Below are 17,549 nucleotides of genomic sequence, written 5' to 3' on the forward strand. Positions count from 1 at the left end.
TGTGCAAGAATATAGGCACACGGTTGTTAGATCCGTCTGAAATGTGAAGTTCCTTGCCTTTTAAGTGTTAGCAACGTTATGTTTTAAAAGAACTCTGTGTGAGACAACATAACGTAGGCCAAATAAAACACATCCACCTGGGAGCCGGCTTCAAACTCAACCACCGTTTTACAACCTCAGGCTTAACTCTTAGGCCTTCTTAAACGACCTGTGCAGGGGCTTTCTTGATATGGAAACATGATGTTCTTTCTCTGTAATTCTTAAAGTTGTGTTCAGGGATCTCATAAAGGAAGAACCACTACAGTGGTGATGGAAGGAAAAATGAAAGGAGAAACCAAGAAATGATGAACAACTAACAACAAAAAGGGGGCAGGGCTAACCTAAAACCAGATATTCAGCTGAGTTTTCTGCTGGTAATCAATGCATAGAGAAGAATGTGAGCAAAATGAAGTCATAAATTAAAAGGTATACCAAATGAAGAGGCGTTCCAAAATGAAAAAAGGAAGAAAAAGTGTGTGTGTGTGTGTGTGTGTGTGTGTTCTAGAATACAAATTCAGCAACTCCTCTGGGAACCTAATTTCTTTAACTTTTATTTTATTCCTAAGCCCTGCAAAGTTATATTTCAACCTGTTTTCTTATAAAAATACAAGAATATAATCCAATTCCTTGCACTTAGGTGGCCCTATGTCAGTTTAAAAATCGACTGGCTGGTTTTTTGCTTTAGCCATAAAAATAAAATACATAGCTATATTACTTTCAAGCTTTCATTTATTTGTTTATCTACTTTGAGGTAGTCTTGTGTGTCCCAGGCTAGTGGCTTCAAACCTATTATGTTGTTGAGGATGACTTTAATTTCCTGATTCTCTTGCTAGGGTCTCATGAGTGCTGGGATGGCATGTCACTTTACATGGAGCTGGAAATCCACACTTTGCATGTTCTAGGCAAGCACTCTACTAACTGAACTACACTTTTTTAAAAGGAATATAGAAAATACATTGAGAATGTAATCTTACTTTAATAGTAATCTGACATCCCACTCGACCAATGCTTCATAATTAGGTGAAATTACAAAATTAAAACAACAACAACAACAACAACAACAACAACAACAACAACACCGAGCTACAGTCCCAAAGCTTCAGGATAGCTTTAATGACAGCTCTTCCAAAGCAAAATTAATTTAGTCTTGGTCTAATCCAGCTGTTTACATTGGTTTGGTTATCTACTGCTGGTAATAAAATCACATCAAACTTAGAAACCTAAAGCATTTACTCCTTAGTGGTCTCTGTTGGTCAGAAGTAAGGAAATGGTTTAGCCAGAGGGCTCAAGTCTCACTAGGCTATAGTCAAGGGGTAGCCTTGGCTGGGTGGCTGCTTCAACCAGGTGAAATCCACTTCCTGGTATATTCAGGAGTCTTGGGAGAACCCTACCTTTCCCAGTCTGTGGGGTTCCCAGTAGGCCAAGGAGGGTGATATAAAATAAGTGATCCAGAACACATGATCCAACACAAAGCCTGCAGCCTGTCATGACCAGACTTGGAAGTTACAAAACATCACTTCTGTTGGGGGAAGGGACCACACAGGATGTGCACAGTAGGAAACCGACATCCTGGGCTGGCTCCAACAGCGACCTGTTCTTCACCAACACAGCTGAAAGATACAACATCCATAGTCAACAGTCCCTCAATTGGGCTATTAATTTTGAGCTGACTGACATCTCAATTAGCAGAAATGAGAAAAGCATAGAGAGGAAACTACCCTGTATTGTTAAAAAAAAAAAGTTTCATGTGATTTTTCTCTCTCTTCCCATGAACTAATGTTATTGTCTTTCCATCATTCTCACCTCACATTTCTCCACTAGATTTTCATAGTCATTGGTCTATCCCTAACACATGTATTAGATGATGATTTAAGGGGTAACATATGTACATACATTTGCTTCCAAGGCCAAATGATTCTGGCACCTTTAAAAACTCAAGGGAGTCAAACAGGCCACTAATCTGCAGATACGGGGCTTTAGTTAGAAATTATAATCGGCTGGTTGGACAGAGTGGGCAGCACTTACACAGGCTTTTATAAAAAGACGCTCAAAACATGAAGTGGCAAAGTCAAAATGGAGAGCACAGAAGAGAAAGCAGAAAACAATGAAGACTGGCTACGGCCTGAATGGCAGGAGGAGGAGGAGGTTAAAAGCACCCTGAGCCTCATCCCCACTCCCACCTTAGCCTTAGACTCTCCACAGCTAAGACTGGACAAAGCCAAGCTACCGAGCAGGGCTACAGTGCCCTGGTTAAAAGGAAAAAAAAAAAAAAAAAAAAAAAAAAGACACCAACATAGGAAATACGTGGAATCAGATCTTTTCAAAATATGATTTTTATATCTAGAAGTCTTTTCATGTTTTCCACTTGCTTGATGGAGCTTTGCACCCACGGTTGGAATTCCACTTAGTCTACAATGTTAAAACAAAAATCCTTCTACTGGGCACCAGTGTTTATTATCCAGACTTCAGTGGTATTCCTTTGGCTTCTGCCCAGTGCTAGGTAGGGTTCCTGCCTTACAAAAACTCAGTGGATGGAGAAGGATGTCCAGACCACGGTTGCAAGGTTCTGATGAAATTCTCTGTGGAAACAGGTTAAGGAGGGAGGCAACTGAAAGGCAAACAAAAAATATGACACTGGAGATTAAAAAGGTCACACCAGAAACCAAGCATGGTGGTGCAACCTTTAATCCCAGCACGAAGGAGGCAGAGGCTAGGGAATCTTTGTGTGTTCAAGGTCTGCCTAGTCTACATAATGAGTGTCAAGACTACACAGAGAGACCCTATCTTAGAACAAACAAACTGTAGCACGATAAATAAAAGACCCAAAGACAGATATTGGGGTTCAAGCTTCAAGCTGAAGATCAGAGAAGTAAAGCAGCCAAGCCACTAGCTCTCACTTCTGAAAGGGCTGATTCTGTCTCTACAAGTTCTCACCAAACCTCAGACTCCTGCCTCTCAGTGTGACTGGAGAATAATCCTGAGACTGAATTCCTCTACCTTTTATACCTCTCAAGTCCTGGGATTAAAGGCGTGAGCTCTGATTCACTCTCCAGGAGCCCAGGGTGGTCTTAGAGTCAGAGATCAGTCTACCTCTTAATCCTGAGTCCTGGGATTAAAGGTGTGTGCCTGGCTTCTATGGCTAACTAGTATGGCTGATTTGCTATTTTGATTTCCAGTGGCTTTAATAAATCATAAACAATATATCACCACACAAACAAAGTCACACCAGGCTCTTAGAACTGAGGTCTCTGTTCAAAACTTTCTGCTGTGCCTCCCCTGAGTAGCTCCAGAAAGTCCCCTGGGCTTCAAGGTCTACTTTTAATTCTGGAGGTGGAGCTAACCCAACATTTTTTTTTTTAAGATTTATCTTTTTAATTATGTGTTTGTGTGCAGGTATCTATGTGGGATAAGTGCAGTGCCCCTGGAGGCCAGAGGTGTTATCCCTAGAGCTGGAGTTAGAACAGGTGTAAGCCACCTGACACTGGTGTTGGGAGTTGAACTCAGGTCCTCTGGAGGAGCAGGATGTGCTCTTAACCACTAAGCCATCTCTCCAGCTCCTCACCTAGCATTTTTAACATTTGTCTGAAACTACATTGGGTAATTATTGCCATTATTTCCTCAGTCAGTCCCCATAATAGATATTTAATTGTTTTTATTTAGCTTGATTGTTATTTTAGTATATAATCCAATGAATCTTCTGTATTCTGATCATGTTTATATATTTTTGAATATGTACGTGTGGTATACATGTGTGGGTGCATGTTTGCATATATGTGGGTACACATGTGTGTGAAGATCAGACGTTGAAATTAAATGTTTTCTTGATTGCCCTCCCCACCCACACACACAATTTATTGAGGCAGGGTATCTTCCTGAACCTGGCCATTTCAGCTAGCTTGACTGGCCAGCTTGCTTTGGGGATTACCTGCTTAGCCATTTGTAGCCACGTGTACCTGTCTCCTTCTATTTAAACATAAGCTTCATGCTAAGGCTTCTCGGATGGTTGTGGGGAGGGGTCACAGGACCTCTTGGTTCTTCCTCCCAGAGTGACCACACTGAATAAATCTCCTTTCTCTGCTTTCACTATTACTTATTTGCTTAATTGGCCTACTGAGGATGGGTGGTCAGCTTGTTAGGGCTGCCAGGGCCCAGGCTTGCACCCTAACAACTTCAGAAACACAGTTTGAGTAAAATGCTTTGATGGAATTAACTTACTCTGCACTTTGGAAGCAAGTTGGGCCATTCATCTAAAACCGAATATAAAAACAAAAAGGCCACCAAAGTATGTCAATATACTTGCTATTTTCCTAAAGACTATAGTGTTGAAGACCTATGGTAAGGCCAGGTGATATGCATGTATTACTGTAAAACACAATTCCTATATTAACAAAGTCCTCAGCATTCAATGGCTAACTTCTCTCATAGAAGGCTGTGAACTGCCCAACTGGAGTACTTTCAGATGCCAAATGCATTATGTTCAATGTAGTCCTAGAAATTCAGCTGCAAATTAAAATGTTTCCCCCTCCATATTTAAGACGTATTGTGTGAACTGGATAATAAAAATGAAGTTTAAGAAGCCCAGAATCTGTGTGGGACATGCCACAGTATTGTGTTCAAGCACTGGAGTATACTTCTCTTTATCCACTCTGCACACACAGTGATGTTTCTCTCACAAGTATTAACACAGAACCAAAGTGAATCTTAGGCTAAAAGAATTTGGGGGTGCTATCAAGGAAAGGTGTCAGAGAGCTTCCTTTTTTTCCTCATGTCTTATAGCAACCCTTTTGTATTTCAGTCCCCAAAGTCTGATTGGGGTTCATAAGAAAATGAGATGGGTCTAAAATGAGGCTCTAGTGACTTCCCTTGTACCTCATGATTCATATTTCACTATCCTAATGTATGTTATTCAATACATTATATGTGTGTGTTTTGTTTTGAGACTAGGTTTCATGTAGCCCAGGCTGGCCTTGAATATAGTCTATGGCCAAACATGACCTTCTGATCCTCCTTGTCTCCACTTTCTCAGTGCTGGGCTTACATGCATGTGACATCATGCCCATTTGATGTGGTGATGAGGATCACACATAGGCCAGCATTGAACCATCTGAGCTACATTACTAGCCCTCCTCCATGGTTTTTAATACAGTGCTGTAGGTCTATCCATTCCTGTTCAGTGTTAGCCCTGCTGATTGCATGGCCTTTATGCCCATTTTGTATCAATTATTCTTGCCTCAGGGATGAAATCTTAGCCAATTTATTTTACTCTGCCCATTAAGAAAGATATGGTGATATGAAAATTAAAAGTTTTTGTAAAGCAAAGGCAACAGTCAACAGAGCAAACAGATAAGCCACAGCATGGAGAAAAATCTCTACCAGCCCCATTTCACACAGGGACTGAGATCCAGAATCTACAAAGAATTGCAGAAATCAAACCAAGGAAATTAAACTGCCCATCAATAAATGGGAAAATGAACTAATAGCTTTTTTTAAAAAATAAACACAATGGTCAATAACTATTTTTAAAAGTATTCAGTATCCCTCTTCATCAGAGAAATGCAAATTAAAACTACTTGCTAGCCTGTCAGAATGGCTATTGTCAGGACAACTGACAGCCAAATAGGAGAGGATGTGGAGAGAAAGAAACACTATTTACTGCCAGTGGAGGTACAAATTAATATAGCCATTGAGGAAACTGGAGATTTCTCAAAAAATTAAAAAAAGAATCACCATATGATCCAGCTATTTCATTTCTGGGCATATACCCAAGAACTCATACCCTACCTACCATAGGGATGTTTGCACCCTTATATTTAACTGCCATTTTATTCTGTATAGCAAGGCATTGAAACCAACCTAGGTACCCATCGACAGATGAATAGATAATGAAGATTGTGTGTGTGTGTGTGTGTGTGTGTGTGTGGAATAATACTTGGCTCTAAGGAAAAATTAATTTTTATAAATGCAGGAAAATTAATGGACTTTTATAATATTAAGTGAGGTCACACAATCTCAGAAATAGTGTGCTCTCTATCTCTCATATGTGGAACCTGTAACATATGTATACATGTAAATAAATATACACATAGGTACACTATGGTACATAGGAAGGGGAAAAAAAAAAAAGGCTAAATGTGAGTGATGCGAAAGTGCTGACACAGGTACCAGGCGTGGGTTATAAAAGACTAGAAAGCTAACCATCTTTCTAGTTCTGATCCATCACGGACTTTCTGTTTCAAGTGGGAGATAAGTGAATAAGATATATCTGATACTGAAAGTGTAAAAAAAATGTTTCATTTTGTTTTTTGTTTGTTTTTTGAGACAGGGCTTCTGTGTGTAGCCCTGGAACTTAACTCAGTAGACCAGGCTGGCCTTGAACTCAGAGACCTCTCTGCCTCCCAAGTGCTAGGATTAAAGGCATTCACCACCACTCCTAACAACAGCAACCAAAAAAAAAACCCACAAGAATTTAAAAATACAGGAAAATCACAGTGTACTTCTTTCCAGTATGCTCACTAATGACTGGCAAAGTCACTGCCCAGGAAGTAGAACATGGTTCTAACTAGAACGATATTTTAACACATTTGGCCTCTGCTCCCCCAAAACACTTTGTTTTTGTTCCCATTTTCCCCTTTCCCTAACTCCTGGGTCCTTGGAAAAGAATTTGGGAAAATAAGTGTCAAGATCAAATACATATGCTATAAAATGTTATGATCCATTTTCCTCTGTGTGTACAACAGCACTCCAAGATTAAATATTAAAAAATAATGTTATGGGAATCATCATTATTGTTTACAGTCGCCAGCCTACAGGCTTTGCTTTTGTTGTTGAGATGGGAGTATTCACTCTGTTGCTTGGGCTGTTCTCCAGCTCATAGGATGCTCCTACCTCACTTCCCAGTAACTGGGACAGTTCAAGGGGCCTCTATGGTGGCTTCATTAGGCACTTCAGAGGGGGCTCCTAGTCCCCTGATGCTCATCTATTCTTAGTCTGTTAGTGCAAAATCACTAACACTTGTCTTCAATACTGATCATTAAAATTTGCACTTTTAAAAGTCAATTACTCGCCGAGCGGCAGTGGCACACGCCTTTAATCCCAGCACTCAGAGGCAGAGGCAGGCGGATCTCTGTGAGTTCGAGTCCAGCCTGGTCTACAAGCGCTAGTTCCAGGACAGCCTCCAAAGCCACAGGGAAACCCTGTCTCGAAAAACCAAAAAAAAAAAAGAAAGAAAAAGAAAAAGAAAAAAAAAGAAAAGTTTGAAAATTTTAAATAGATTTAGGTAGTTTCATCATAAATAAGAGAGTTTTAAAGTTGAGTATAGCTTCCTAGGTCATTCTACCCTCTGTATGCCACTGATACTTGCACATTGAGAGAAATGAATATTTATAAAAATTTCATTCTTCTACATAAGATAGTTAAGATTCCTTCCACATGCCACTCATTTAAAAAGCAGGCTGTAATGCTGCAAGTGTTCGTGTAGTGTCCACAGTGGCCAGGCCTGACATCCAGGCCTCGGGCTGCAGAAGCTCCAGCTCATGGCTGAGCTGCACATAAATCAGAGCTGAAGAAGAATAGAACACATGTGGAAGCCAGCCCCTGGCAATCAGAGGCAGAGTTGTCTGACATCATGAGGAGCTTGAACTGAAGAAGACAGTATCCTGGGGACTCTCTCTCCTCACAGAGTAGGGGCTGAGAAGCTATTGGTTGTCCAAGAATCCCATCAGAAGCTGCTGGTGACAGAGGCACCCTCTAACCATGCTACTGCAGCATCCTCAGCTGGAGCCAGGCACAGAATCATACATAAGTTGTAGAATATAGCTGATCAAATATACTCCTCTGTCTAGATTTAAGTTCAACCAAAGCTGACTACCAAAAGATTGCCTGATTTTTAACTAAAGCTCTCAACACCTAAAACTCATTTTTGAGTCCATGTATAGAGAGATTTCCCTCAAGATACAAAGCCGTTTCTTGCCTTCCCTTCTTCAGTTTGCACTTTTAATGACACCACCAGTGGCACTGAGGGGTTCAGCTTGGGAGGCTGGGGACAAGGCTCCTGTGGCATCTCTCTGCATCCACTGTCCACTACCCAGGGGCTACAATCCTACTGCTCTTTCTACCTCATCCCTTATGCTTCCGGTCAGACACTTTTATCTACAAAAGCAACACTAGGCCCTGAAAATTGTGACAGACTTGTTAAGTAACTGACCTGACTGTGCAGTGGTGGTGCACACCTTTAATCCCAGAAATTGGGAGGCAGAGACAAGAAGACCTCTGTGAGTTCAAGGCCAGCCTGGTTTACAGAATGAGCTCCAGGACAGGCTCCAAAGCTGCAGAGAAACCTTGTCTTGAAGAAAAAAAAAAAAAAGTAACTGACCTATTAGCAAAGTGGGAAAGACTAGCAAGATGGAAGAAGAGACCATTTTTAAAAGAAAAAGGGCTGACCCCAGACCTCCAACCTTCTCCTCCTCTTGCCCTTAAGTAAGGTATACCTTCTTTGGCATTTAGACCTAAGGTCTAAAATATTTTAAACCACTGAGTGCCTTAGCATGGATAGTAAGAAGAGGACAGTGAGTGTATGTTTTCAAATGATCTTGCAAAGTTCCACTTTTAGGAGACATTGGGAAATAAACCAGTTATTTGGGGGTAGACATTCCATTGTCTTCGATTTGGCTGTGACTGGTGACTTCTGTGGAATTGGACAGTAGTTCCCTTTCCTTCTGAGAAACTGACACAGTAATTTCTTTGAGGAGTCTTGGGCCCTAGTCCCCTAACTATGGTGAAATATTAGAGTGGGAGTTCCACATGGGATCATACATGAAAAGAAAGTGGAATGTGATCCCTAAGTTGGATCCTACTTATGAACTACAGTAGTATTTCTCAGATTGGACAAAGAAAGGAAGATGGGCAGGACATCCCTGGCACATGTCCACAGGTGTGTGGCTGTTCCACAGTTTCCCTGTACTACTCAGACTCACCACAGTGTGGACCTGTCCTTTGCCTTATCAGTGCTACCAAATCCAATTGTGAAGCTTTTGGCTTCTGATTGAAAACATGAGTTCTCTCAACACATATATGACAGGCTAACACCTTACAGACTCCACACACTGTGGAGTGGAAATTAACTTTAATGTGGATCTTTCTAAACATGTCTTTTTGGATTTAGTTTCCTGCTGTTTTCTGTTCTGTCGTTAGTGGTGTCCCCATTTTAAGAACCAACTACAATGTGAGAGAGGACCTGCTTGCTTCTGTGGGTGTCCTCCAATCCTGCCAGGAAGTGGTCAGCCCAGCTGAATGGTGCAGCGGCTAGCATGCTCTTGGGAGTAGACAGATTTAGACCCCAATTCTGATGCCACCATTTGCACCATCCCAGGCCTCTTCTCTAAGTCACACTTTTCTTATTAGATAGGGAGAAAAACACCTAAGGGCAGCTGCAATCAAAATGAGATAATGGATCAGAACTGCAAGGCACAAAGCCAGCCTCGTAATAATGACTCGCCACACGGCAGCTGCTCTTCTCTATACACACTGGAAAATATAGACGCAAAAAGAGGCATCTTTAATTCTACCAGCTTGGTAATGCCATGTGCATTTTATAATCTACATCCATAGGAAAGCTCATTTGACAGTATTGTAACCATAATATACAACTTTCTCCTTTTTAGTATTTAATTACTTTTACTCGTTAACATGTAAAGACTCTAATTACCTTTTACTTTGTTGCATGAGATTTCATTAAATGGATTACTATAATTTAACAACTCAAGTTCTGTCAAATATCTGAGGCATTTGATACTACAAATAATGTTATAATAACATTTCCACGAATATAGCTTTTTCATTCTGTGATAGTCTTTCTTCAGGACCCATTTCCAAAGCAGGTGTCTGGGGTAAGCCTGAGCTCTCCCCTGACGTCCACTGATGTTGACAAACTGCCTTCCATTAGTTTATACAATTTACTCCCTCCTCCAATGTCAAAAATGTCATTTTGCTTTGCTTTACTGTTTTTGTTTTTTAAGAGTCAAGCTTTACTGTGTAGTGTAGGGTGGCCTCAGACTTTCATTCCCTCATCCTCCAAGTAGCTGGGCCTATGGGCACATGCCACCACCACACCTAGCTAAAAACCATTGGTGTTATAATGTCCTTTCCATTATTTAACACCAATATCGACACCTTGTATTTACCAGGTACATACCAAACAGTGATTGGAGATCTTTGCTTCTAATTTCATCACCCTCATTACAAACCTCAGGAATGACTGTTAGCTACCCTCTGTTCAGATGAGGGTGCTAAAGATCAGAAGTTCCAGAGTTGTGACTGAGGTCATACAGCAGCTAAGTGTGAGAGACTGGATGGAGTTCAGATCCTAACATGTGGCTGTGCTGCCCTGTTCCTCCTCCCCTCTCAGAAGCTGGCTATCCTGTTTCAATATGCAGTTTGTTGATTCCTAGCAAAGCTGATGGTTTTCATATGCCATTTGTCATTTGTTCTTTAGCAACTTCTACAGAGAGATGGAGTGAGTCCATCCCCCACGTATCATTTATCAATCATGTCTGCACAGCCTTCTCCCAGGAGACCCCATCCCATCCAGTTGTCTTCACCAAGATGTCAGTTTATAGAAGAATGTTCCTCCTCCTTCCTGCTAACATAAGGGAATAAAGCATTTTCTACAACTTTATGTCATCTTTTCACATCATTCATTCATGTGATTTGGCTCCTTTATTGGCTAGAATGTCCTGTCATAAATGACAATGAGCTCACAAAAACATTATTATCTGACCAGTTACCAAGAATAAATTTATCTGGTTGGTTGGTTGCACTTTTTAGTGTTTTGTTTTGTTTTGTTATAACTAGCCTGGTTTGGTTTGGTTTTGAGACAGTGTCTTGCTTTGTAACTGCAGACTGGTTGAATCTTCCTGCCTCTGTTTCTTGAATGCTGAGATTACAGGCATGTACCATTGGCAATCCCACTCTGCCATTCTACCCACCTCCTTCAAATTTCCCTTCTGTTGGGACACAAATGTAGAAGTGTTTTGTAAATATGTGATCCAAACAGTATGGCCATCCTTCAAGACTGCCCTTTAATGATGTCCAGAAACACCTCTAAAACTCCATTGATCTACTAAACAAACCCGTTTTTATCTAATAAATCTAAACTTGAGTCACCCTATTTTCAAACACACCCCAGTACCTGCATTATGCCTTGCAATATAAGCAAGTGCCCAGGCTGCAGCTTCCTTGACTCCAGGGTCAAAATCTTCCAAGCATATCACAAGAGAGTCCAGGGCACCACAGTCAACTGTGGCCTGTGCCAGCTGAGGAGAGTGTTTACCAACTGCTCGGAGCACAAAGGCAGCTGCTTTCTTGTAGACACACTGCAGGGAGAAGAGAACAAACTCAGAATCTAAAACAGCCTGAAAGCAACACAAAAATGGCATTAACGTAAAGCACAAAGGCCTCTGAGTACAAACAATGCAAACAGCCTGCAAACATGCTGATTCTTTGATATCCCCCATTGCTTCTGTTCAGTAACTAACCTGGAAAAGAGGTAAGTTTTAAATGATGCTACAAATGTTTTGCTTTGAAGCATGCATTTGGAAATTGTATGAAATCAAACATAAATATGGTATTTTCTGCAAATTCATAAAATAATGGGATTTTCTATATCTGCTTGATACTGAAAGGTCCTGTTTGACTCATGGGAACTCTAGAATGTTAGCTTGTTGAGTGTCTCTGTAGACTGACCACCTCTTCTCTTTTACTTCCTCTCAGCCTCTAAGCATGGTAAACTTGCCTGACCTCAGTAAATCATCCTAAATAGCAGCTATGCTCCAAGACATACCTAGCAATCACAGAGACATTAAGGCAATACATTCACATTTCTAAAATTTCTCCTGGTTAAAAAAATAATACAGCAAACAATAGGATATGTTATTTTTCTATTCTAGAAAGGCTTTTTTTTTTTTTTTAAAGATAAAAACAAGCCAGCCACTGTGTGGATTATGAATGGTATTTCACATGTATAGTGTATACATTTTATTTGGTTGGGGAATAAAAAACTGAAAGTGAAACATAGCATTAACACATTTCACTCCATTTGCTAAAAAGTTACATCTGCTGTAGCAATTGGCTACAGCACAGTTGTTATGTGACTAAAATAATATAGAAATGACCTCATAATTCCCTGTTGGTTCCATTGCTTGTTTGTTTTTGTAAGAAAAGGTCTCACTGTTTGCACTGGGCTGACCCTGAATATACCAGATAGCCCACAATGGTCTTGAACTCACGGAGATCTGCCTGCCTCTATGTCCTGAGTGCTGACAATAAAGGTGTGCACCACCATGTCCAACTGACCTCACTATCCTTATTAATAAAACCCAATTAATCTCTGACTTGACATTATCAATTTTTATTTCTTTATATTAAAACTGTCTTGGTTACTTTTCTATTGCTGTGAAGATGCCCATGACCAAGGTAACTTATGGAAGAAAGAATTTCATGTAAGGCCTTACGCTTCTCAAAGGTTACAGTCTATGGTTAGCAGCATGGCATCTGGCAGGCAGGTAGGTATGGCTCTGGAGCAGTAGCTGAGAGCTTATATCTAACTGGAGTTTCCAGAGAAAACTAACTGGAAATGGCTAGCATTGTTTTTGAAACCTCAAAGTCCACCCCCAGTGACACACCTCCTACAGCAAGGCCACACCTCCTAATCCTTCCCAAGAATTCCACCAACCTGGGAATCAACCATTCATATATAGGAGCCTAACATGGCCTTTGTCATTCAAACTACCACACTACTGAAGAAGGAACAGCCAACTACCTTCTCTAAAAGGTTTCTAGTCACTTAGACTAAAAATATAAATAATAAAAATAATAAAAGAAAACACACCAAGTGTATTTTAACATGTTATATCTAAAACAGTGACACATGTTAATATAAAAAATATACTATGCTAGTATTGATGTTTTAGTGGGACATATTTCCTTTTGTTTCTTAAATTATGTCAAAAACCAAACCTCTACTAATTTATTCAAAATTAAGGTAGGCCTTTAAAATAGCTGTCTAAAGATTACTTTACCGTAATCATAAAAAATAATGTTGGCACGTTTCTTGTCATTATCTTAAACTAGTTGGACTTTGTATTCTGTAGGGTTACCAATTTATAATCCAGTGCCTGGGATTTTCACTCTCTGATCACTTTCTCCTGCCCATTACTCATGGTTCACATTTCACACTCTTATTCCTATAACCAAAAGAATTGAAAACAAAAAGTAAAATCACAGGGCTTCTTAACTGGCAGATAGGGCATGGTTCGCAGCCACTGTGCAGTCAGTGACAGGCCTCCTGGGGAATGCCTCACATCCTTGCTTTATTGTAGTGAAGCTACCTCCTCACTTCTCTGACTAGTGTTAGACGTCTACTTACAACTAGTCCACAATTAGTCCAGATTAGGAAACTATCAAGGTTTTACACATGGGAGGCAAAAGCTGCTCTCAAAGGAAAGTCCAAATGGTCCAGAGGAAAAGAGCAGGACAGCACATGTGAAGCAGGAACACCCACAGAAAAGTGAAATTTCTGTAATTCCTTTAAAAGGCACTAAAAAAAAAGTAAACCTATGATATACAACAAATTTCTTCACAGTTAAGATGTCTTAGTCTGGTAAAGTAAATACATCATTAAATTCCCTTTTAAGCTGTGATGAATTCCTAGTATTGTGCAGTTATCACTGCTGTCTGGTTCTAGAACATTCTTGCCACCCAAGAATCCTTTAAAGGGCTGGGCAGTGGTGGCCACTGCCTTTAACCCTAGCACTCAGAAGGCAGAGGCAGGCAAATCTCTGAGTTCGAGTCCAGCCTGATCTACAAATCAAGTTCCAGGACAGCCAGGGCTACACAGAGAAACTGTGTCTCAAAACCCACCCCCCCAAAAAAAGAATCCCTTAAAATTAAACAGTCACTCCCTCTCTTCCTTCTTCCTCCACCCTTTGATACCCATGAGTCTGCTTCTGTCTGAATGGATTTGCATATTCTGTATATTCATATAAATTATACTATGCAGTCTTTGTGGCATCTTTCACTTGGAATAATGATTTGAGAATCATCCATGTTGTGACATTTATCAGTACTCAATTCCTTTTTATGACAGAACAATAGTTGTTGTATGGGATAGATGATTTTTTTCATGCTTTGTCTGTTGGTGGACTTGCATTGCTTTCCCCTCCAGACTACTGTGAGTCGTGCTGCTCTGAACATTTGTAAATGACTTTTGTGAGTGTTGCATTTAGTTCTTTCAGATGCAAAGCTAGAAAAATTGCTTATTCATATCATAAAACTCTGAACTCACGGCATACCTGCTGAATTTCTTTTCATAGCAATCATATCATTCTGCATCCTTTCAGGCACTAGCTGAGGGTTCTTATTTCTCCACATCACCACACCATTATGGTCATCCTAGTAAGTGTGCCATGATACCACACCATACCGTTTAACTTGTACCTCTTACCAATGCTACCTAGTTTCTCTTGTGTTTGTTCATTATTTGGAGATGTTCTTTGGGGAAGTATCTGTTCAAGTCTTTTGCCCATTCTTCAGTTCTTATTTTGTTATGTAAGTAGGAATCCAGTCTTAAGGATGTCAAAAGAAGGTGTATATCTGCATTATGATAAACTAAAAGTGGAATAGTAGTCTAAAAGTCTACTTACAGATAACAAATAGGCAGAGAAACATAGAATAATACCAAAGTACTGTGAGTGTGTGTGAGTGTGTGTGTGTGTGTGTGTGTGTGTGTGTGTGTGTGTGTGTGTGTGTGTGTGTGTGCAGAACAGAAGCAACCCTAGGAAAGTCTTTTTGCTCCTTTGAGACAGTGTCCCTCATCTTTGGCCTAGCTCATCAGTGATGCTTGTCTGGCTGGCCAGTGAAACCCAGGGGTCCTTATGTTCTTGCCTTTCATCCCCACGGCTGAAATGAGAAACATGTGCCACTGTGGTTGCCATTTTTACATGGATTCTGGAGATTGAACACCGGTAATAGTGTTAATTGGGCAAACAGTTTATTGACTGAGCTATCTCTCCAGCCTGCAGACAGTGTTTTAAAAAGAGTTAGAATGCTTGTTTACTCAAAAAAAAATGCTTTATCAAACTCCATTTAATGCAGTGTGTCCCTCAGGGCTGTCTCTCACTCTTTCACCAGCATGTAAAGGTTGCTGAAAGCAGCTATGTTCTTACCCAGGGTGCTATCCCCTTCCCTGAGGTAGATCCTAGAGCTTTGAAGTGTAGAGAAATGCTGCATGTGTCTAATTGCCTGAACTTTTTTCATAGTCCTCTTAAATTAACAGTAATGAAAAAAACCTCATGTCAGTCTCAAAGCAAAAATTTCATAAAGATATGCTCATGTACATGTAGGCATCTAAGTTGTATTAACATCTCAGTGATTCTAATGCCTTCAAGTTTACAACTGTGCCAAAGCTATCAATTTTTTAAATCTAAGAAAACAAAAAACAAGTTTTTGAAAAAGCCTTACATTTTGCTCTGCCAATGAATAGACAAGCTGGGGAAGAATGTCACCCTTCACAACTGCTTCTGCTAAATCGTCATTGTAATTGGCCAGCCTCCCCAGAGCCAAGGCAGCAGTCTGCTGAATTGTTGGGACCACATCCAGAAGAAGAGGCCTCAGTAAGGACATTATACCTGAGTTAAAGTGTGAAAACTGGAACTCAGCATAATTTTCATTTAAAATGCAACATATATGCAGTGAGCAAATGAAAGTTTAAAAACAAAAAAAAAAAAACCAGCAAAACAAACAAACAAAAGTGAGCTAGGCATAGTAGTACACACTTCAAAAGGCTAAGGCAATGAATTATGAATTATGAATTATGAGTTCAAAGCCCTCTCTTTCTCTCTTCTCCTTCCCCCATCTCTCTCTTCTTTCTCTCTCCTCTCTCTCTCTCCTCTCTCTCTCTCTCTCTCATGCTCACGCGCACGCGCACACACACACACACACACACACACACACATCACACAGAGTATTCACTGAAAATTAACTGGATATAAAGGCATCTAAATGGCCAATCATGCTAGCCACCAAAATTACTAACACAGTGGGGAAACACGGGTGCTCTGGAGCTGGGTGAGAATTCACATCTCTTACTCAGCAGATAAACACCTATGATGTCATCTGGAGGAATTCGGAGAGAGGTTAGTGTATCTGGGGCAAAGCCCAGTCGAAAGCCCTTTGCAAGTCCTATCTCTCAAGGATAGGTCTTTTGTTCTGGTTGGTCCTTTTTTTCTGACTGAACTACATTTTATTATGGAAAATATTTTCAGGCTCTATCTCAGACTTGAGAGAGCTAGAGGAACCATGTGCTTGGGCCAGAGCTCACACTCACAAGAGGCACAAGTGGATCTTTAAGCAAATCCTTATGCTAAGGAAACACAACGGATCACTAGCTCTCCCATATTTGCTCCAGGGTTGAATACACAATGTCCATATGACCATCATCACCACATTAAGTCATTTATATGGACTAGGAGTGTCATGCAAAAGCATTGCTCTGGACCCTTTTTCCATATTAACTCACTTAACTCTCACAACAAACCTACGGAGTAGGCCCTTTCTTTATGTCTCTTTCACCAATGAAGAAATTGAAGCTGAGAAAGATAAATAGTGAACAAATATGTATTGAGGACTGAGGAGGCTGGGGAAGGGAACCCAATAATAAATGCATTATAGTTGCTTGCATGATATTTCAACTCTTTATACCAACTTTATCTTACTATCTAAAGGCAGCATGAGTGCCATGTGCTACATCTGCCTTAGTGTCACTACTTAAGTCTAAAGTTACAAGAAAGAATGACAGCATTCAAACTGGAACAAAGTGCTCTTTGACTTCTTAAATGTTATTTAACACACACATTTATTAAACTTGATATCATTACTATTTTTTAAAAATATGTCCTGGTGGGAACCAGCGATTCATCAGGTAAAGGTGCCTGCCACCAAGCCTAACTACCCACATGGAGAGAACCAACCACTTCAAGTTGTCCTCTGACCACCACACGTATGTACCCTGTACCACATAGATAACCACATGCATAGACATGTCACACAAAATAAGTAAATAAAAATATATCACAATTTATATAAAGAATATATATGTATTTTATATAATATTCTAGTGATAGACAAACTCGAATATTGCCGAATATTCTTGTATCATTTTATATTTAGAAACATTTCAAAGAGAAAAAAATAGCATTTACAATAACATGAGATCAGACCAAAAATAGCACTGCCAAATAGCATAAGCTAGAAACGACTGTGCATGTCAGATGTATTTAATTATGCAGCTCGTGAGTCTTCCTAGTTTTCCAGTTGCACTTGGTTATTATTTCTGTGTTTAAATTGGCCAGCTTGGCCCGTGCTCTGTAAGACCACAGCTGCCTGTATGGGAGAGGCCGCCTACTCACATGTGGTTCAGGGTCTGTGTTAACCAAGCCCCGATGTTCATGGATGCTGTT

The 17,549-nt window shown here is 40.2% G+C and overlaps 1 protein-coding gene across 3 annotated transcripts in view; it reads right to left on the reverse strand.

Annotated features, from left to right (window-relative positions):
* The window catches only part of Spag6 (sperm associated antigen 6), a 61,636-nt gene that overhangs the window by 26,347 nt on the left and 17,740 nt on the right, over positions 1 to 17,549 (reverse strand). For 2 of the 3 annotated variants that reach the window (XM_027405312.2, XM_027405308.2), the window contains exons 3-4: positions 15,553 to 15,719; positions 11,225 to 11,408 (exon numbers count right to left, since the gene is read on the reverse strand). In XM_027405312.2, the coding sequence (XP_027261113.1) occupies positions 11,225 to 11,408; positions 15,553 to 15,719 (351 nt within the window). The remainder of the gene's footprint in view (positions 1 to 11,224; positions 11,409 to 15,552; positions 15,720 to 17,549) is intronic. The other variant, XM_027405311.2, reaches the window with a different exon arrangement.

The sequence above is a fragment of the Cricetulus griseus genome, chromosome 3 (assembly GCF_003668045.3).
Source record: "Cricetulus griseus strain 17A/GY chromosome 3, alternate assembly CriGri-PICRH-1.0, whole genome shotgun sequence".
Classification (NCBI taxonomy): domain Eukaryota; kingdom Metazoa; phylum Chordata; class Mammalia; order Rodentia; family Cricetidae; genus Cricetulus; species Cricetulus griseus.